This window comes from Manacus vitellinus, unplaced genomic scaffold (genome assembly GCF_001715985.3).
Source record: "Manacus vitellinus isolate BGI_N305 unplaced genomic scaffold, ASM171598v3 scaffold_34_pilon, whole genome shotgun sequence".
Taxonomy (NCBI): Eukaryota; Metazoa; Chordata; class Aves; order Passeriformes; family Pipridae; genus Manacus; species Manacus vitellinus.
Genome location: NW_021940488.1, coordinates 2,892,777 through 2,915,513, shown reverse-complemented (window position 1 = coordinate 2,915,513; position 22,737 = coordinate 2,892,777). Strand labels below are relative to the sequence as shown.

Here is a 22,737-nt window from a genome sequence, read left to right as displayed (position 1 = left end):
GATTTATTCAGTTCCAATGTTGCACTTAATGCACAGGAAGCACAACAAAATCACCACTTAAAAATGAGACAACAGAGTTCTTCCATCCTGCGTCAACACTTAGGAAATCTTCCATCCAACCAATGTTATAAACCAAATATGGGACAGAAACAGTGGAGGGGAAAAATATCTTAAGGTAAGGTTTTTTGGTGGAGTTTGTTTTAAAACAAGAATTAAATGCAGCTACAAGAAAACATGGAATAACAGAACTGCATTTTTCATTGAAAAGGGAAAATTAAAGACCATTTAAAACATTCATCGGATGCCACCAAAGGGGAAACAAATGACCATTTCTGTTATACAACATAATATCATCTTAGTTAAGCTTTAAGTAGAGTATCTCACAGCAATCAGGTCATCTGATAAACAGAGCAATAGGATCTTCCTTCAACACAATTGAAGCAACATCACAACACTCAGTCTGCACTTGTAACAGTTATAATCTAGAATGGTTTAATAAAGCAAATTTTACTGCAGTTTTTTGAAAAATAAAATATAAAATAGAAACTAACTTGAGGTAATTACAGCTTTCTTTACATTTGACAAAGTACTGACATGAACAATCACCTTAACACTCAGAACCCTGAGCATTTTTTTGCCATGACAGAAGGGTATTTTTTTTTTCATCTTAAGTGCTTGTTGTGGTTTAAGCTGGCAGGCAGCTGAACTCCACACAACTGTTTACTTGCTCACTCCCACACCCTCCCCCTCCCCATGGGATGGGGGAGAGAATTGGTGGGGAAAATGTCAAAGTACAACAGAGATAAAGGCAGTTTAATAGGATAGAAATGGAAGTTAGAAATTAATGATAATATACAAAACAAGCATTGCAAAATGCAAAACAGCAGATACTGAGAGAAAGAAGAGGATGTGATGAGAGGAAGAGAGATTTCAAGGTAGGAAGAGGATTACTCAGAAGGAAAGGAGAGGTGAAGAAACATCAGTGTCTGGGGGCAAGGAGACTTGAGTGGAATGGTGATGAGCAAGACAGTACCATCTGGTGAGCCAAAGAAGAGAGCAAAGCTGGAAAATCTGGGTGAGGGAGAGACTCCATAAGAACTGGACGGGGTCAGCAGCCCTCATAGAGACAGAAAAGCAGGAGAGCAGCAGGTTAGAGGGGAAAGGAACAACTAAGCTGATGGCAAGCACTTTGATAGAGCAAAGAAACCCACATAAGCATGAGAACAGTCCACAAAAACAGTTTAGGTCACGTGGTCAACAGCAGGTACCTACAACACAAAATCAGAAAGAGTGTAAAGTGTACATATGAGCATCCAGAGCATTCCCCAAGACAGTGTTTCACAACTTCTACAGACACAAGACTAAGGCCCCTTACACCTGATGAGTTATCTTGTAGCAAACTGTTGGGTTTCAAAACTTTGTAGGCTCTCAGCACCCAAAAGACGTGACAGATGAAAGAGGAGATCATATACACACCGTGCAACAAAATATACAACTATGCAGTGTCTTGTGTTCACTTGAAGCCTAAAGGTCTCGTCATGAAATACAAGGTGAATGGCTATTCCTCATCCATCTTCTCCAAGCTACTCATGACTTTGCAAAGCATTGTCTGAACCTCCAGTCACCTTCCTCTCTAGGCTGGAAAGATCTCTTCTACAGTGTCATTTCTTCTATGGGAGCCACATCGTACTTCAAGCATCATACTTCAACATACTCACATCACTTTTAACTCAACTTTGTACTTCTTGTGAGGTGAGGAAGCAGAATTCAACACTGTTCACAAATGAAAGTGAGTCCCTAACTGCCACAGAGGTAGTGTTCTATATCTTGCTCCCCATTCCTTTCCTAATAACCCCTAAACCTCTTGGTTTTGACACCAATAAAGCTATGTTTTCACAGAGCTAGTAATACCTACCTTCTCAATCCTGAGAAGTTAGAGACTACTCACGGTGTCACCATATACACTACGGTAAGATTAATGCATTTTGTGCTTCTCCCATGACCACCGCTTTGACTACATCAATTTTTGACTGCCATTTTACATCCAGTCAATCAATATCAAACTCCCATCTGAAATTCCTTGTAGTTTGCCTTTATTAATTCTACCTTGAATAACTTAGTATCTTCATTAAATGGGTCACCTCACAATTTACCCTCTCACACATACTTTGAACATCACTGGCACAAGAACTGACTCCTTGAGATTTTACTGGTGACCTTTCTCTACCTTGAGGATGGACCATTAATTCCTGCCCTTTTTATCTTTTTCTTTATGTAGCCACATAAGAGTTTTCTCTTCTATTCCACGGTAGATTAAATTCTTTAACAGTTTCTGGTAATGGACCTTGTTAAATTTCTTTTGAAAAATCAAAGGAGACACACTATCCATTTGCCTACCCACTCCTTTAAAAAACGGAGTCTCTTGCTCAGTACCCTACTCCCTGACAAGTCCAACATTCCTGGATGTTTAGCACTTCAAAAAAGCATCCCCTATCCCAAAGAGGCTCACTGAAATGTATTTCTAGAATATTCCCTAGCACTTTTTAAAAATATCCAGTGATTCCCATCGCTGACTCTTCCTCTGCATCAAATCTGCTGGCAACATTCAGGCCTACTCCGAGACCCGAATGTATTTAGCATGAGATCTTAGAGCCACTTTCAGTTAGGTGATAGAATTTTTGGGAAGATGCTACATATGCAGACCAATGTAGTGGCCATGTGGGTAAAATGTACGCTTCCTTTCTGTCCCTCTCCCCATCTTTCCTTCCTAGGAGGCTAAAACAACAACATGCTTTAATTAGCAGGATTCTCCTACTCCAAAATTAAGTGCTCTGTGTTGAAGGGGAAAAAAAAAAAAAGGATCAATCAGCTCTGTGGTACTACAAAGATGCTCAGATGAAAAGTTCCTGGTCTGTCTGTTCCAAAAACTGGATGTACACAATGAATAAGCCTTGAAATTTATGCAGCAGCTTCACACATACACATAAAGGCTATTTCAAGTACTTTACAATTTGGAGCCCAACTATCAACAGACACTCTTGGTTTTGAAGCTTCTCTCCAGCTTTTCTCCAGCCTTCCAATTAGAAATTTGGGATGACACTCCTCTTCCTAATGATCTTTATGAAACGAAACCTACGATCTCCAAAGTGTTTGGGTAAAGGCAGAGAAAGTTCTCAGAGGAAAATCAGGTTTGTCTTCAGGCAGGATCTGTGTGGTGAGCAGTAACTCAGGTGTGGGAGAGGCCAGGCCAGGAGGTCAGCAGGAAACACGGAATAGCTCGTTCAAGTGCCCACAGAGGGGCAGGGCAGGCAGACAGGGCCACCCCACAACCAGCTTCCCTGGTACCCCCTGCACAGGAAGGGTCAAACTAGACCCTTGGGTGATTGGGGGCACCTTAGCTTTCCCCTTTTCTAATTTTTGAGTTCTTTTTAACCTTATTAATACTCTTTCAGCACTACTTTTTGTGGTTAACTCTTTTTATATAAAGTACTGCAGAAAAAGCAGGAACGTGCTGCTTTTAATCCCTGATACCTCAGCATGGCAGAGTTACAAGTGACAGAAAACTCAGTCCAACTAACATCGATCATTCAAGCAGGAAACTGATTTATCTTTTTTAAGCTCCTAAACATTCAAACAAATAAACAAGCAACTAACAACAGCAACAACAGTAATTGCTACCATGCTGTCTTTAGCAAATAGTTATGAAGACAACTTTCACATGCCAGTGACCATGTCCTGTGATCTTTTCCTGAAGTGTGGACACTAGCTGTTCTGGTTTCCTTTGTTCATTGTAAAGAGACAAATAAACACATCATTTTCAATGCTTACCTATAAGAATTTTTTTTACTGCTTTAGGAGTAGATCTGCAGAGCTGTGATGTTCAGGATCTCGTAAAGTTTTTGTGTTGTTTCTGTTCCACAAATTCTTTTCTTACTAAAACCTTACTCATCAAACAAGTAAAACATATGTACACCTTAAGAATGCACAGAAATACACAAGTTCAGATTTCTTTCTTCTTCTGGTCTTGTTATACAAAAATAAGACATTTTGTATTTACTCTTAGTCATCCATAAAGGTACATTCCGGTCATTGGGAGAATGCTAATTTTGCTTTATCTCTTCACGTCAGGCTTTCTTACGCCTCCAGCTAGGATTTGGCTAAACCAACAGCTGAACTGATGTTTGGCTCAAGTGAGGAGGTGGAAGCCTCCAGAAACAGAGCTGTGACTGCCTGAGCAAGCTTTTGTGCTACTGGTAGGCAATCTCATTCAGGATTTCTCTGCCCACTCCCTTTTCCTCCAGTTGATATTTTGTTCCCTGAAACATGCCAAAGGCCACTTTAGTCATTTATACAGTTCTGCTCTGAGAAGAAAAATACTTGAAAAGACACAGTTATAAACCATGAGGCGATAGAGCTACTTAGAATTATAATAAAAATATACACTTGTTATTGTTTGTATGAATGATCAGTAACCCAATGATGCTTAACAGTTCTTTCTCCTCTATTACTGAAGCTGAACATAAAATCCAGGCCAGAAGAGTTCAGGTATAACAGAAAACCATTTCTATTCACTGAAGCATGTCAGGGTATGCTCTTAATTACACCACTGCACAGAAGCACATTTAAAAACACATTGTAAGAACTGAGGCCCTAAAAGCTTGTGGCAACGAGTTTAGCTGTGAGGACACAGCAACAGAAGAGAACACTGCCAGCACAACACCAAGTTGCTGTCAACGTGCAGCCAAGCACAGTTCTAGACCTGGGCAGGGACCCAGTTTGGGAGCACATACCAAGGCCCTGCTGCAGTGGGAAGACGCCAGTGTGTTAGGTAGGACACCTCATTTTCCCTGCAACGCTTGCAGTTTCACCAAAAAAACGTGCCTAGTTTCCTCATCTCATCAGGCAGGGCCTTCTCACCCACCTGTCAGCACTCTACCAAAAATACCACTAGTAGGCAGGAATTCTATGAGGGAGCAAAGACAGAGATGAAGTATTTCCCTCAGTGAGCAGTTACACCTTCCACTGTGCCTAGGATTGCTCTAATACCTATGGACTCCCCACTAAGCAATTCAGACTGTCAGTATTTTTGGAGATCCTCTCCTTCCTGTCAGCTAGCACTGTCAGAAAAACTAGACATGATGTAGTTGTGTAGGCTGAAACTAAGAGAATTTTTTTATTTTAGGCAGAGTGTGGTGTGAGGCTTGTCTGCATCACTCACATGGTTGAGCAGAGACTGAGGCAAGCTGGAGGCGGATAGCTAAACTAATGGGGACAGGAAAACTCTAGGACAATTGTTTAATATCATCCTGTTGATTAGGCACTGCATGGAAAAACCAGTGGAAAGTACTTCCAAAGTATCCAGAAGAGAAGCTCTGCCACTGCAATTAGAAATAGGTGCACTACAGTGTGCTTAGGGGAGGAAAAATATCAAGTTCTGCCATGTAGCAGAAGTAAACAGGCACTTCACATGCTTGTGTGAAAAAATTCCACTGTTAAAATTGCAAGTAAGCTACTAGAAAGACCAGAAGAACTGTCAATGACATATATCTCTATTTAAACGATTCGTTCCAGGCATAACCTTGGTGTTTTCTTTACTTTAATTGGCTAGGCACGCATATCAAAACTTGAGCATGCCTCTTCTTCTGACATCAACAAGTGGATAACTTCACAAGCTGTTAAAATAATAAAGCATGACAAGTTAATAAGTATTTTCAAAGATGTTTTTGTTAAAACCAGAAACAGAAGCCAGCTTTTCACTTCATAACCAAACAGCAAAACATACTTGTCATATAACCTAATTCGCTTGTTTATGAACAAATGACTGCAAGTAATCACATTTGGATTGACAGAGGCTATATACATAATGAGATTCCAATACATCTGGATCCTTCAAACACTGTCTGAGTGCAGTGCTTAGCAGCATACATTAACAGGATAATGAGGCAGAGTCACACATGAGCAAGCACTTTACATAGCACAGTTAACCAGTGCCCTGGTAACTTCCCTTTTACCCCACCTCACCATGTTCTGCCTGCCATGGCCACGACTGATCCACCAACATTCACATAACTGAGCCTCTCCTCCCTCTCCAGGGCTGTGGTGCACAATAAGCAGCTCTGCTGGTGTGTATTTCACCAGCAGAAAAAGAAAGGTCACCTATTCAGAAAAGCATGGCCACAAATTTATCCAAGGTATTCAAAGAGACATGGCACAGAGACAAGGATGCCTGCTCCCACCACCAGCAAGGAACAGGGAGTGAATTACCTCATTTCACAGCCCACACTGCACGAATGCACCAGCTGCTTTTCCTCAGGCACGCAGTGAAGAGAGGAGAGAGCACAAACCAGAACTGCTTTTTGCCCACACTGCCCTGACAGAGGCAGAAATCCTGCCCTCCTGCTGTTGGCGGCAGAGCTCCTACCAACATTTCCATGCCAGGTGTGCTGCGATCCTATTTCCCCAGTAACAGTTTCCATAAGGCAAAGCAGAAACCCTGGGCTTCTTGGCACCGTCTGATGCAACCCTGCAGCTGTGCCACCCAGCGAGTCTGCCGTCACCATTTTGGAGGGTTTAGTTTTAGAAGCACATGCCATGTGCCTGCTGCAGGTGTCAGGATGGATGGCAGCACAAACACTGACACTGAGAAGGGAGTGCTCCAGATGCCCACCCTTTCACCAGCACATCCCATGGCTGCTCATCTTCACCTGATCACCCAGACACATCCATGGCTCTATGTCCAGTAGCACACCCCTCACTCAAGTAGCATAAATTAACTCTTTAAGATTTGTATTAGTAAAAAAATCCCAACTAATCCTCAAATCCCACTGTTTTTCCCCTGTAGGCAGCACTGACACCACATTCAAGAGATCTAAATAGCCACCAAGATTCTTATTTTTGTCACAAAGTGGCTAACAGAGCTTGAAAGCCATAATAAGGACACATTGGAAGATGTTTTCTAAAAGCAGGAAGACAGTTTTAAGGTAAATGTCTTCAGTGTGTTCCCAAAGGTAACTAAAATTTACTCAACAATTTTCTTTTCACAAGAAGTTTCCCCTCTTCAGCAAACCAAAACTGTACAGTAATCCCATGTCCTTGAGAGCATGCAATGAATACACTGGTAAATCAGATTTATTGCACAAGAATATTTTCTGAAAGCCTGCAGATTTAAGAACACTGCAAAGTCCTGCACACAGGCACAAAAATCATAGCTTAAATTTCATTAAAAGCTCTTCTTCTTTGGATTCAAATAGAAATATTTTTAGGGGTCATATTTCTGTGGTCACTACAAAGACATATGGCTGACCCAAATAAGGGACTTTCATTTTGCCTTATTTAAATTATGGTTTTTATTGTTTAGTTGCATTCTCTTAAGAAAATATGAAGCTGTGAAACCTAGTCAATCTCATGGATGTTACTAAAGTGTACTGCTACAAACAAATGCTGTCCTGCACGAGTCTCAAAGATGAAAAACCCCTGGAGCAGCCAAGGGCTGTAGTGATATGTTCTCCACATGTCTCAGAAAGCCTCGGCTGACGACTGCAATGCAAATGGACAGTGAAGATGCTCTGGCCTGAGAGCAGCCAGATTTCTGTCACTCACTGCTTCTCAACCCTGTGAAAAATAAATGTCAAGATGGAAGAAACTACTGAGTTGACTCAAGATACTTGAGGTGATCCTCACAGCAAAGTAAAATTAATGCTCAACCCTGAAATAAGCTGCCCACTGCCAAATGTACTTATGGCATCTTAATTCTTACCAGATGGATTTAACAGTGGTCTACAGCAAGGGTCTATCTATTTGGCACTAAAATTACCAAGGAATGGGCACTGCCAATGCCCAACTTCTGGAATTGCCCACAGCTACCATACCAAGGACAGCTGAGGCACATGCAGAGCTGCCAGGCGAGATGCAACTTTTATAAATTATCTTTTAACACTGAAGAAGTCCTAGGAGGATACAAAGAAATAAAAAAGCTCTCTGGACTCCTCAGCTCTGTAAAAAAATAAGATTTAGGAAAAAGTATTTCAAGACAGACATAGTACTGCTCACGGTGATAATTTATAAAATCAGTATCCTCATAACACTGAGCTGTTAGTTCAGGTTACAAGATTATCTATGAAAAAGAGCCCAACAAGCCAACATGATACTGGATAAAATTATAAGAAGTGATAGTCTGCCAAAGCTATGACACACTGACACACTGAATTCAATCAACTCCCTGCCTCCAGTCTACCCCTTGACATATAAGGCACCAAGAATATTCAAGGTATTTGACCACAACTTTTATACTACAGAAAAAAAAATCAAAGTAATTTAAAAGAGTAATGAATTGTCCAACAGAAAAACTAAATGAATACTCAGTTAAAAAAACCCAAATAACACTTTTGGGCGGGAATGACTTCTCTCAAACGGTTGTGCTCTCAGCCTCATGTGTGGGGAAATGACCCACTCCTCCATCCTCCTCCTCTAATGAACTTTTACCACATGTAAGAAAGTACAACATTGACCACACACAACAAGCAGAGTGCTGGTTGACAGAGAAATAACAGATAATGGCCACAGTCACCATTTCTCCTCCAGAGGAAGTAATTATGTGGCCACCTATCCCCAGTAAACCCTTGGAAACATCAGTATTTAAGATTTATTCTAAGCAGGGTCAAAAGATGCATGTCAGCATAGGAGAAGGATGACAAACACAAACACTGGCAGAAATGACTGCATAAACTTCAACTACAATGAAATCAGATAAAAAATAACATATGGAAGGACTGAAAAATAGAAAACAGGAGCTAAGTGCTAATGAGCATGAAGTGTTTAAAATTCCAAATTTTTTGCCTCCAAACCCTACCTTGCTATCTAACAGACATACAACCTGCAATAAATTTTCTTTCAAAACTGCAGCTCAAGAAAGACACCTTAAAAGTCCAAGTCCAGCTTCTCACTCCTGTAAGGAACTGCATATAGTCCTGTTCATAAATTTATGAACTTCCTTCTACATGATTAGACTTCTTACGGCTTTTACCAGAAGACTGTTGGAGCTCCTTATGCTTGCAGATACTTCCTTATAATTTGCAGATTAAATTTATTCATGGCCAATTTATATTCATTTGCTCTTGCAATGACATTGTCTTTTAGCTTAAATTAGGTTGTAAGTTCTCCAGGGCACTGACCAAATTTACATAAAGACAGAGTCCTAAGCATAACAGTTCCCTGATCTTAATTCAGAGTTTTGCTTATGATAACAAGACAATAAATAATAAAAATTAGCTTTTATAGTTCCACCAGTCTGATGTTCTTCCGCCACATCTCTCATTAGTGTAAGTGCACTTGCATAGAAGCTGATCAAATATATCATGATGACTCTAGGTGAGACTGCAGTTCTGCCTTACCTCTAACAATTGCTTATCTGGCTCTACACATCTATTGACACTACAAGCTCATGTTTCTATCCTAACTATGAAAAACCAAAGAACACTCAGCAAAAAATGGGTAGAAGAGCATGTCCCTTTTAACATTAAAACATGTGGTGGAACTGACCAACTCAACTCATGCAGAAGTCTGGAAAACACACAAAAACCAGCAGGTTCCTTCTCACAGTCAGAATTCATACTGATATAGGCAGGTCCTTCTCATCACAAAAAGTCTTGAATTTGGGCTCTCCTTGAAGACTTTTACTCAGAATAAACTAGTCCTGCAGAGCCTCAGTAGCATCAACAATGATATTCTGCAGCGTTAGAAACACCTATTTTGTATCCATACAAACATCCATCATATCTAGAAACTTTACTGACAATAAAACTTCCCTGGTACTTGGTACAGATTTTGTACACCTGCTGTTTTGGCATCTTCTACCAGACTGGTAACATTTTTGTTAGTTAGTCTGCAGGCCCAGCTTTGCTAAGATGACACAGTCGCTGCCTGGGCATCAGACGGAGCGTGCCATGTGTTTCGTTCACAAATGAACAAAAATTCTAGAAACATTGTGCATTTTCTGGATTTCTTTCATCATTTTTTTCAGGGAATAACTGGTCTGAGTTGCTTTCCATGCCTTCTAGCTGCTCTGGATTAGTAGAAAAGCAAGTTCCAACCCTGAATTCCAGCACTTATCACAAATCAAATCGCAGTGGTAAAGCAACATATTTAAATAGCTCACTGAATAGCCTCAAGAAAATGCTGCACCCAGAATGTTAATGAAAACATCAAATTAATATGATTCCATTTTCCAGATGCTGACAGAAGTAAGGTTTAACAAAAAACTGAAGGCCCAAACCTCCCTTTTAATTGATTCAAAGCACCAAGGACACAGGAGAGAGTACCAAGTAACTGCTACAAAAATAAAATTACAGAAAGAAATAGGGGGATTCATAATCTAGCTTTTGCTTTTTTTCAATAAAAACAGATTCTCATTGCCTTTCACATAAGAGACCAAGTACTAGATATCAAAAAAACAATGCGGGAAAAAAAGTAGTGCTTAGGGAAAAGATGGATAGCTTATAAGCAAACAAACCTGTAAACTGGGTGTACATATGCTTGTCTATACACAAAGAAAAGAAGGGAGAGGGCAGATAATGACAAAAATCGGAGTAAGCAGAAGACTGTTTTGTAGTCACTCATGAAAACAGCACTGGGAAGAGCAGGAGTATTTCCTCTCTAGTTAATTCAGTTTCAAAGGACTGAACAATTGGACAAAACCCACCTCAGAAAAGATGATAATATTGAAGTTTCTGAAGATATTTATGTAGATTCTCTATCTTTTTCATGAAGAGACTGAAAAAATGAGAGCAGGAAAACCAGACTGAAACCGAGTCACTCACCCAAACACCTGTAGGGAACCACAATATGTGGGTGGCCATTGCACTGCTTCCATCCCCTCTTGCACCAGTTCTGGATCGTAACTGGCTGGTTGGCTTCAACAACATTGGTGATTTGCAATTCAGGGTAGACCTGGAGTTAAAAGTATTAAAAAGGACAAATGTTATCACAAATATCCACTCTAGGTCATGCAATACTGTCACATGTGTTTGGAACGTGGATATCACCAACACAGTATTCATTTTTCCTCTCTTCTCTCTGTTCTGCTGTGTGATGTATTTACTTCACAGTATGACTATGTGCACTTACCTGGAAAGCTGGTGTGTCTGTTCATCAGTAAAAACACGTGGCTGCCAGCTCAGAATAATTATGGTGGTAACAGCTGGCTGTCAAAATTATAACTTGGCCAGTTATGCTTGACTAAGCTAAAGATCAGGTAAACAGGTGTTTCATGGTTAAATACCTTCTCCTCCATGTCTCAGCTATTGCAAAAATCCATATGTACAGGGCATAATCTTCATTCAACTAAAATTGATAGCATCCCTTTATGTTTATCTCAACCACTTTAACAAACGTCATAATTCTTTCCCCCTGCATAGTATCAACAGTCTGTTGAATGAGTTATTCCTATTTAGGCTTACATGACCAATTTCTAAATTGCTGAGATCAACATTCTATCTGCCTTAATACTGCAATACACTTCTACATCCATGACCATGCCATCACAACAAACTGGTTGACTAATTTATTGACAAACCACAACTTCGGTTTCCTATCCCCCTTAACCCCTTTATCCCATCCCCCTTTTCCAGTTTTACTGTCAATAATGGCTTATATGACCACCCTCACTGAGGATGGGTCTTAGTCACTGACTTCTGTGCAGACTCACCTCCCAGTCACCTCCTACACTCACATTTCATTCCACCAGGAGCATATTACCTCCCACTACACTGGGAAGGAATTTCAGAGCACACAAACCACATCCTTATGGATACCACTTAACAGGAACATGTGCTCCTGGAGCACACCAAATGAGTGGTTAGCCCACACCAGCAGGCCAGGGCCAGCCAAGGCAAAGCCTGCCAAGTGCACTCAGCATGGACACTCAGCCCCTGGTGCTTCACTCCATGCTCCCAACTCACTGCACCACAGCAGCTGCTGACATAGCCCATGGCTCTTGCTTTTCATTTTTCAAACTGGCTATCTACCAGCCCTAACATCAAACTCAGAAGAAGGTTATAGTTTTCCTTTGCTTTTTGTCTAGCAATCCTAACCAATTTCCAAGTGTGCCAAATCTGAGGATTTAGGTGCACTGAAAACTAGTGTCTACTCATACCTACCAGTGGAAAAGCAAAACAAGGAACAAGTCTGAAGCAATTTCAGATGCTCCAAAAACATCCTGTAGAGAAGGGACATAATCCAAAACAGAGAGAGCTGGGTTAAGATTGGTGAATTCTGAGAGTCCAAAACCAGTGCCTGAAAAACCCCTGTAAGAACCTCAACAGCCCTGCTGATTTTTCTGAATCATGGATCTCCACCAAGCTCACAGCAGGTGTGCAAAACCTGTATTAAGTACCAGGGAGGTTTTATTGTCATTAAAGTTTCTAGATATGATGGATGTTTGTAACAACATGAAATAGGTATTTCTAAACCTGCAGAATATCATTGTTGATACTACTGAGGCTCTACCGGACTAGTTTATTCTGAGCAAAAGTCTTCAAGGAGAGCCCAAATTCAAGACTTTCTGTGATGAGAAGGCACTCCCCTGAACAAAGGCTAAAATCTAACTCTGGCAAAAAATGAAGCAAGTAGGTTATTTCACTGCAGCTTGAGCAAAAGTCTCAAACTTTAAAAGACACTAACAAACAACACTACAGCCTTCTCACATATGAGATCAGTAGTCTTTGAATGATTATGCTCTGGTCCACATGCATGGGAACAACAGAAAGTAATCAATGCATGATTGGAAATAATTGGATATAATTCTTACTTTCATTAAGAGACAGGAAGGGGCTAGTACAATTGTAAAATCAAACTATATTAACAGCCTAATGCACAAAACAAGTGCAGGTACAGTAACAATGCCAAGGAAATGACTACAGAACGAAACACTGCTTAAACAATGCTACACAGTTTGAATGTTAACCCTGCCTTCTATTACAAAATAGAATTTTTTAATCAGATACTTCTTGCCTTGTGCAAGCACTTCAAAGAAGCCATCTGATAGATCTCTGCCAGTTTTGACAGCACTTTCAGCTCACTACAGCCGATGGCTGAAGCATTGGGGAGGCTGAAGGTGCAGCTTTGGATGTTAACCCAGCACACGAGATACAGCACAATTCAATAAAGACCACAGGGTAAAACTGAAGAGTTAAAGAGGGAAAGTTTCCTGCCCTCAGAAGATTGCAGCTTTGCTTTGTTCTTTTTGTGACTGAGGCTGATGGTCATCCTCCACGTTACAAATAGAGCACCATTTTCACACTGCTTGCTGAAAATGGCTCCAAAGGAACTTGCAGCTCCCCCTTGCTCCATCAGGGCTTCAAATCCTGAACTCTGAACTTAAACAGCAAGGTTCAAGGAAAGTTCCCCTTTCTTCCTCAAGTTCTATATCTTTTCCCTTGGGTCCCCTCAGTTCCACCAAACATATCTGCACACGCTCATGCTCTTGACTCCTGTCACAGCACTGCCAAAATGGATTAGGAGGTCACACAGCAGGAAACTTCACACCTTGACTGCTGTGTAAATATTACACCACAAGGCACCAGAGCTGCCTCAAGAGCTAACAAACACACTGCAAGAGAAAGATTTGATTTTCTCTGGACACTGCCTTTAGCACTGCCATGCTTGCACTCTTCCAGGTTCGTACCTCTGCAAACATCACATTCCAGTAATTACAGCCCATAGTTACGTAACACTGGGTGCTGTCACAAGCCATGTGCTTGATATACCACAGTGACACCAACACCTTCTCATCGGGGACATCGTAACATTCCTCACGGTGAAGTGTCACTTGTCACTGACAGAGGAAGTAGATGCCTTAAATGAAGACAACTAAAAACATTTCACAGTGGTTGAACTGGAATGTTTCAGAAAAAAATTAAGACAAAAAAATCAAACCAATTTATTCATCCACATGAAGATGCACATAGCTTTAAAGTGACAGAAAGTAGGATTTTGATCCATGAGAACAAAGACACACTCAGTTGCTTTCCTGAGGTGAATTTCTAATGAGTAAGAGTGCACTATTAGTGTAGGGCCTCACTGAAACAATAAGATTAGAGAGGGAAATAATTTATTACCTTTATTTTTACTATTTCCCCAAACCACCTTTTTAACTGGTGGTTAGTACAGTGAACCAAATTCTAAGCAGTTAACAGTATTTGTCAAAAGTACGCAGGGACAAAGAAACACAAAGAGGCCTCTTCTTTTGCTTCTACATCAGTTACTAAACTCCTAATTTCCTCTGACAGGTCACACAAAGCTCCGTTCACCCTTCACGAGAGAAAACAGGCTTTGAATTTCATTATCAATAGGTTAATGCCAGTGTATGTGCTGAGGAAAGTTCCCCTCACTAGACTTACATAAGGTATTTGCTCTGAATTGAAGTGGGACCTACTTAGTGGCACAGAAAAATGAGCCTCATATTTATTTATAGCGTCCCCAATGAGCCAGTGTTCCTTCTAGAGAGTCCACATGAGCAGTGCTAGAAAGCTGCAGGAGATCCAAACTTTCAAAATTATCACAACTTGCTGTAGAGCAATTCCCTTAATACATCTTAAAAGAAACCACAGAAGAAACAGAGATCAACTTAATCTAGAAAATTTAACTGGCAATCAAGAGTTACAGTTCATTTACTTCCACTGACATTACCAGCTCTCCTTATATACCGACTGCAGAAACAATAATCTAAAAAGCCAGTCAGGATTCTGAGAATTTCATATAATCTTACTTATACTTGTGTTTACCACTACTAGCTCTGATTACAGATGGATTTAGGACTAAAATGTGTATCAGCTGTGTGATGCTTCCAGTTAACTTCTGGCAAGTTGAACAACCCCCCCCCATCCCCCAGGAATATTCATACAGATAAAATAAATTAAGAAGCTACAGCTATAAATAGTCAGAACAAAAATGAGGGTGGTTTTAGCAGTTGCATCTTTAGCAACTTGGATCATTTGAACACTTTGACAGGGGAAGATAACTCAAACTAGGATAGAGTTTGATTACATCCAGACTTTCCCCTGTGCTGTCCTCCCACAGCCTTCCCCAAAAAAGAAAAACAACAAACAACCACACAAGTTAGTCTGTGGACAAGTTTACTTCCAGCTGAACCATGTGATTTTGTGCTTTAAATATACTATACTTACAGTATCAACGTTACTTTAAATACTGAGAACTGTTCACAGCAATTATCAGACAATTTGCTTTTTAAAATTGTAAACAAAAATCACAGATGTGACAGAGGTAACCATTTACCTCTGTTTGAAATGAGCAAAGAAGTGGTTTTTTATCACTTCAGTGAAGTAATCTGCAAACAGTTACTACAAGCACAAAAGAACATACACATTTAATAACCAATGTTTAGGAAGACTGTGGTCTTAAAATTGCTTGTGGAAAACATCCTTTGGTAGCAATCACATCTGAAGGACAGCTAAACAATGCTTCAACTATGAAAACAAGCCCTCAGTTCCAGATCAACAAATTATAGTTGGATCAAAACCTATTTCTATTCCTTTCTAAAGTATATACATGCTTCCCAGTATTTTGCACTGATGTGTTACTGAAGAGCAGGAACAAGCAGACCTGCTGCACTCATTTCCACATGTTTGGCATGTCCATGCAGAGGAAGGATATGACAATGATTTCTGTGTCTCTGCAACCTTTCCACTCTGTGCCTTCGGAAGCAGCGACACTGCAGAGTCCCAGATGTCCAAGATCAGCTGCAGGAGTGGTGTCACATGAACAGCAGTGACACAAGCACCATCAACCCTGAATGAAATGCCCTGTTCTCAGCCCTGCAGTCTGTGTCTGGAGAACAGACAGCTATATGCAAAAAAAAAGTATTGTAAGTCTCAATGTAAAAATAGTTTATTACTGGTTTTTACAACAACTTTTCTATATTACTACAGTGGGTCTTGGTATAAGGTAACATTGAATCTTCACTGACTAAGTTAAACTCAGAACTGGGACTCAAGAAGCAGGAAATTTTCATCTGGTTGTTTGTTGGGTTTTTCTGTGGGTTTCTTTTTGTCTTGGTTTGGTTTTGTTGTTTGAGGTTTTTTAACTTGCTGCTGCAAAGTCGTGTAACTTAAAGGCTAAAAATTATGTCAAACTAAAAAACCTCCACAGATAAAGAACATGAGCATCACAAACTCTTGTGTAAAGACCCTTCCTTGAATGCTCTTATTTACAAGTAAAGAAAAAAACTCAAATGTTAAATTGCACACACTTACCATATGGAACTATGGATGCTTATTGCATTTTATGTTGCCACATGCTTCAACCAGCTTATGTAATTATTTTGCCTGTTTCTCCAGTAGCTGCTGGCTCAAGTTATGATTTTTAACCCTTGCCTTCCATGCACCTGCTCTTGCCATAACTCTTGATCAGACCTGCAGGCTAACCATGTGAAGCAACACTCACCATAACCATAAATAAAGCCCAGTAAACCTGTGGTATGTGAGCTCTGCAGTCCCCTGCATGGACTCAAGAGCTGTTAGAGGCACGGGCATAACCCCTGCACTGAATCATCAGGCAAGAGGGAGAACAGAAGACATGCAAAGTTTAGAGAGATTTTAACACACCAACAGAAAAACACCACATGTGGTCAACTTTACTAGTCCAGAGAGCCCCAGAGGTCCAAGACAGCTGTTGTGCTTGACAAGAGATGAACTCCATATTGCCACGCTGGCTATCTCCCAGACACCACATCCTAGCCTCCTCCAGTTTTCCTCTGGCATTTACACAGTCAGCATTGCCTAACACAGCTCGATGGCTCTCCCTATGGCAGCCCCCTGCCCAGGAACCATCATCCCTCTGTCCAGCATGCTCCCACGGTCAGCAGGAACACCTTTCCTTCTCTGCCACACCTCTGCTGCTTCAGCTGTGCCCTGTGATGCTCAGTTACTCGCTCCTGGGCTCCCTTCTACACACAGAAGTGAAGCTACAGGGCTAGCTGGCATCCCAGCTTTTCCTGTCATTCTCTGTGACCCAAGCAATGCCTTCACTTGCTCAGGGGGAATTACAAAAGGAGAGTCAAACTCGGCACTAGCTGCATTGGAGCAGCTTTCAAATTCTCTGTCGTGGGCCAACAAGAGAAACAGCAAGGCAACCAAGAAGGAACAGCTCTGCCCCGGTACCACAAGTCCCAGATGTCTGCTGTTGCAAGTTAATCAGCATGACATCTCAGGTATTTGAACTAATTTCCAGCTGCCATTTGGGAAGAGTGTATGTATATACCCTTTTAACCCTGCAGTTTAAAACAAAATGGAAGTAATCAATTCCTAAAATCAAAACCCCACGCAATTACCTAGCATAAATAAGTAATCCCAGGCTGAATGTCTTCCAAACTAGACAGAGAATTTTTTCTTTTAATTCCAAATTCTCAGGACAAGTTTCCAGAGACATACTACTTCTTACCTTCAGTCATATCCCCTAGCATCCATCCATAACATCCCTCAATTTTTAATAGCTGCAGTCTCACTACCTGAGTCGACCTTCAGCCCCATCTAGGAGTTTCACATACTGCTCTTACAACTATTTCTTTGGGCCCACCTGGCGAATGGGCCCAAACATCCTTTCCAACATCTCAGTTGCTTCACTGTCACACACAGAGTCGCTGTTCAAGAGCTTCATGCCACAAAACTCACCCACTATTTCCACTCCTTTCACCCCAACTCTTGCCTCTCCAATCCGTTCCATGTTGGCATCCTGCTGGCTCCTGTTTCAAACCTCTCTGCCCACCCAGTGACTCTTAAGTTCCATGTTAAGAGGCAAATGCTCTGTCCTCTTCTCTTAAGCATCTTTTAAATTTGTTCATTTTCATCTCCAAGCACGCAAAGCCAGCAATCTTTTCAACACTCAAACTAGTTTCCTTCTTTACTGATCCTATCCTATACAAAGGAAAGTGAAACATAACAAAACATACAGGGGGTGTAGGGGTGTGTGAGAGAGAGAGGGGGGATATGATGAACCTTCTAGGCATTATCCACAGATGGGGGGGGAATGATGGGGGCAGACATCAAGATGTTGCTGCTGTTTTACCCATGGTCACAAGAACATTCACTCACTGCTTTTCTCTGTGAGCAGGGCACATGCAAAATCTTGGTATAGTATCCCAAGTACTTTGGGTATGGAGAGAGGTAGAAACATGAGCTGGTTTTAGTGCAGTGACCAGCTGGGTTGGTTTGCCCACCTGAAGGTTAATATATACACGATCTCTCCTGTCAAAAGTCCCTAACATGCTTTTATCTGGAATTTCCCACTAGACTGCCACTTACCCTGTAATTAAAGCATTCAGAAAAGCTGCCAGATGTGAAGCAGCCTGCTCAACCCTGAACACTCACACACTGGCTTTCTCTGAGCACTTTCCTCTGCACTCAGGGAAGGCAGAAGCTTATAAAAGCGGAAATAAGGCTACATGGTCAAACACATTCTCCTCATTGCCTTTCGAGTCCTTGATTTTATAGCATAAATATGCTTGTGTGCAGCAAGAAAACCAACCCAAAAACTTGGCCCTGCCAGGAATACTCTGTTTACCACATCAGGTCTCTAAAGCCTCTCTTATGTAATTACAGAGGATATCCAGCTTCTCATACTGTAAAACCTCAGAGTAAACAGGGTTGGACTTACAGTCTCTTTTAAGCTGCTTCCCTGTCCACTCTAAGCACTTACAGGTGCAACAAAACACTTCTACTGCTCCGTAGGCAGAATTTCATATTCACAGAGAGTCTACTTTGTCATGTCACCACAAACCTGTTCATCGATTCACTCTGCTTCAAGATGAAACTACATCTGCCTGTTACTCTACGGCATCACCAGAAGCATTTAAAAAGTTTTGGCTTTCAGGGGGTAGGGTTTTTTGGTTGTTTTTTTTTTTTTTTTATGTTTTTGCACTCTTTAATTAAATTTCTCCACAAATAAGGTTAAGTACTGGAGCCATGAGAAAGAATAATACCCAGTCAAGCTAACAGTATTTTTATCTCAAAATAACATATGTACAAAGGACAAGTGCTGCTGTCCTCCCAAGAGGGAAAAAACATGTAGCCAGAAGTAGTTTAAAAACAATAACAAAAATCTCTTCCTTTAGGCATGATACCAGATTTCATCCACCCACTTCCCTCTTTCAGGGTTGCCTGAGGCACTGTATCACCAGATCAAGGAAGGTGGGACAGTGTAAGCAGCTAGAGAGCCTGGGTCTGGTTTTACAGGTTCTCCTGCAGGCTGTGGGAGAGAAGTGAGGCAAAGGGCTGTCCTGGCAGCAGCTCCTCCATCACATCAATATACCAAGTGCCAGTGATCTGCATCAGACAACTAACACACAAGGAGGGTGCTTAAATATAATTGTGTTGGCTACAGCACAGGCATCCAAGGGACGGCAGTAAAGGCTCAGCTGATGTGGATCTTCAGTCCTTACTATTCTTCTAAAAAAGCAAACATGAGAAGAAAAAAACAAAACAAAACAAAACAAAAACAAAAAAAACCAAACAAACAAAAAAAAAAAACCCAAAAAAACCACCAAAAACAAAACCAAAAAAAACCAAACCACAAAACCAAACAACAAAGTCTGACCTTTCTTTTTGTGGTATTTTCATAAGGAAGATGAAACTCTGCATTTCATCTCAAGCATGATCTGTTTCAGAAAGGGCCAGCAAGGGAAAGAAGCAGATCTTGTGCCAGCAATTTCTGCCCAAAGAGGAAATACTGTTCTGAAGGCATGAAATAACAAAACAGCTTTGCAAAAACCACTACACGTGGAAATTTACTATTTCCTTCTCAAAGAAATCATCAGTATAAATGGGCTATAATATGCATTTTACATCACCAAATTACTGAACTGAACTAGTTTCACAATCTTCACCCAAAGAAACCTCTCGCCTTTCTATCAAACGGGAACATATGTGACTGAGTTATGTTTGTTGAGATCACAGTACAAAACATACCTAGGCTGTAGCATAAGACCTATGAAAATATACTTGAAAAACAAATTGTTCTCTATTCAAGTGTTTTTAAGTTCTGCTGCTGACGAAAGGACCTATGTCAAAGTTGTCTTCGAGGCCATGTAAGAACTGCCACAAAGGAACAGGCCTGAGAACTCATTTTCCATAATCTAATTAATTTATGCATTCTTGAGTTTACTGCGGAAGTAGCCAAAGGGTACTTTGTTACTCTGAGAGCCCAGATTCAGTTGCATGCATGCCCCGAGAGACAAACGTGGTGGTGATTTCCCTTTCCATGAAATCAGCTTCAGGCTCCAGTACCAAGAATGTGAATTGGTAATACAAGGTCATATTCTGAAACAGTGGTTGTACTCCACCATCCAGCACACAGGAAAGCCATGCAAGGTTTAGTCTTGCAGTGAAAGCAATTCAGAAAAAGTCAGGGAAATCTTCGAGTTAGAAATGGACCATGTGATATTCTAAAATAAAAGTTAACCTCAAAACAAAAAAGAAGAAAATTAGAAGTTGAGCATGAGGAATGAAGCTATAGGGAGCACATTTACAGAAAAAAACATTCAGATCAGTAACATTTCTTGTTTGTGAACACAGGAGACGTGTATTAGTGTTTTATATTTCCCTGCCTTGGTCCTTTAAACAGGATACCTAACGTAATTACCTGAGCAGCTCCAAGATGACACTGCATTTTTTTTTCTTTATAAATCAAACAGCAATTTTTTAAATCATTCTTGTTCTTGTGGATGAGATACACATTATACAGACCATAGTTTTAAAATACAAACAGAGAATATTTAGTGTCAGCAAAAAGAGGATAAAGGTTTTCTTTCCAAAGAAATAAAATCAATCGTTTCTTGAAAAAAATGTATAAATTTGTGTTTTTCTCCTAGTTCTTTCTTATAACATCTTTATCAAGAGTAATCAGAAGTGCCTTACCACTGCCTTGCACAGATACAGCAATTCTGCCTGCAAACTGTTCTCTTAGGACAGTAACCTGCAAATACATGGCTGAAGATAAATCAGGCACTTCCTACGTCCAGTACCAATATTAACTATAACTCAGATTAAATGAAATTCAACATGAAAGCTCATCAATAGAAAGTGTCACTAAGCATTTTCTGAAACCCTGTCTAGTCATGTGAACTTCAATTTGGAGCCACTACCAAGACAGAACTTCATTAGTCTTTCAGGTTGCACATGTGTCTGTGTTTCAAATAACAATGCTCCAAAACACAGGCAATAAATTCCAGTACAAAAGTTGAATAAGCTGAAAAAATGTACTTCAGTCTGACCAGACCCACATGTACTTACTCAGGATTTCATTTTAAACTTACATTATACTGAAGACTGAAGTAATTTTCAAATGTGAAAGACCCCTTATGATAGAGTATGCAGTTAATACATACATGGTACAAATTCTGCTTTATAGGAAACAGTATCTACTGCTCATGTCTTTGATAATACTCACAAAGCATCACTGAAAGCTAATGCCCAACAGGATATTAAGAAATCTTCATTAACCATTAAAAGCATCAAAGGTCAATTCATTTAGAATTCACTTTTACTCAAACTGTCCTTACTGTTTCTCCAATTTTGCTTCATGACAGAAAAAGAGAAGGAGGATCTCTAAGACTGTCACCTGCACAACAAAGCTTGGAAATTTGTCCAAGAAAGACGTAAATATTCTGGCTTATTTTAGTAAACTAGTCGGTGCCTTCATATCCAGTTGCTAAACTGGACTGAAAACCCAACTAATCCAACTTTTCTCCTAAATGCTGTGGCTGCTAAAGTAGTAAGCCATCATGTTGAGACCCTGAATTATTGTCCATACGGGTATTTAACAGGACGACCTCCCAGTCATCCCCCCTTTTGAGAACAAGGGATTTTAGCCAACAATCCTTGAGATGAAGCTGTGCCCTGGAGTCCTGGAGTAAATGTCAGATTGAAAGCAAAGCAAGAAATTAAATTGGCATCATCAAATGTGCTACACCCAGCAAAGTCCTACCATCCCTTTTCTACACCAGACTACCAAGTCTGCCGGACTGCACACACACACACACAGGCACAAGGTCAGTACTGGTAGACTGAGTCAGCCCTAGGTCTGAGACTACAAGTACACATGCAGCATCTCCCAGGGCACTTCAACAGCCTAACACCGGCTTTGCACTCTTTTTTAGTAAAATTATAACATCTTATTACTGCTCTTTTCAGAATGAAAACCCACGTAGCAGAATATCCCTCTCTGTTGCTGCATTACCACAGCAGACCCATGCTTTGTCTTTGCATTTCCTCAGCAAGCCCCACTGCTCACATTCTCCACGCTGTGCACACAGCACAGGTTAGGGGCTAAAGCTTTTGGGGCATTTTTCCCACTTACAGGTAATGAACAATGCTGCAGAGCTGGCTATTGAACCTGGCAGACATGAGGGAGGAGAGAAGTTCTGACAGAAGCTGCTCGTCAATAGGTATCTAAGCACCAAAGCTCCACATGTATGAAGTTCTCAGTCACTGGGCTGCCTAAACACATCTGTACTTTTACCAGGAGCAGCTCTGAAGTGTGCAAACCAAAGAACATACTGTCTTAGTGCTCCATCCCCCACCAAAAAAGAAGCTGAACGTTTTCTTGCCAGCTTTCTTCCTCCTGCAGTCTGTTCCCACACAGATGGCAAAATGTTTTCTGAGGCTTTGGACTGCATGCTCCACTGAAGCCAGTGGGAACCCTGACACCAACTTCTCTAACAGAAATACTGAA

General features: G+C 40.7%; 1 protein-coding gene across 3 annotated transcripts in view; it reads right to left on the bottom strand.

Moving 5' to 3' along the window:
• APP (amyloid beta precursor protein) overlaps nt 1-22,737 on the bottom strand; it is a 161,682-nt gene that overhangs the window by 125,827 nt on the left and 13,118 nt on the right. For all 3 annotated transcript variants that reach the window (XM_008924902.3, XM_018076935.2, XM_018076936.2), the window contains exon 2: nt 10,815-10,944. In XM_008924902.3, coding sequence (XP_008923150.1) covers nt 10,815-10,944 — 130 coding nt within the window. The remainder of the gene's footprint in view (nt 1-10,814; nt 10,945-22,737) is intronic.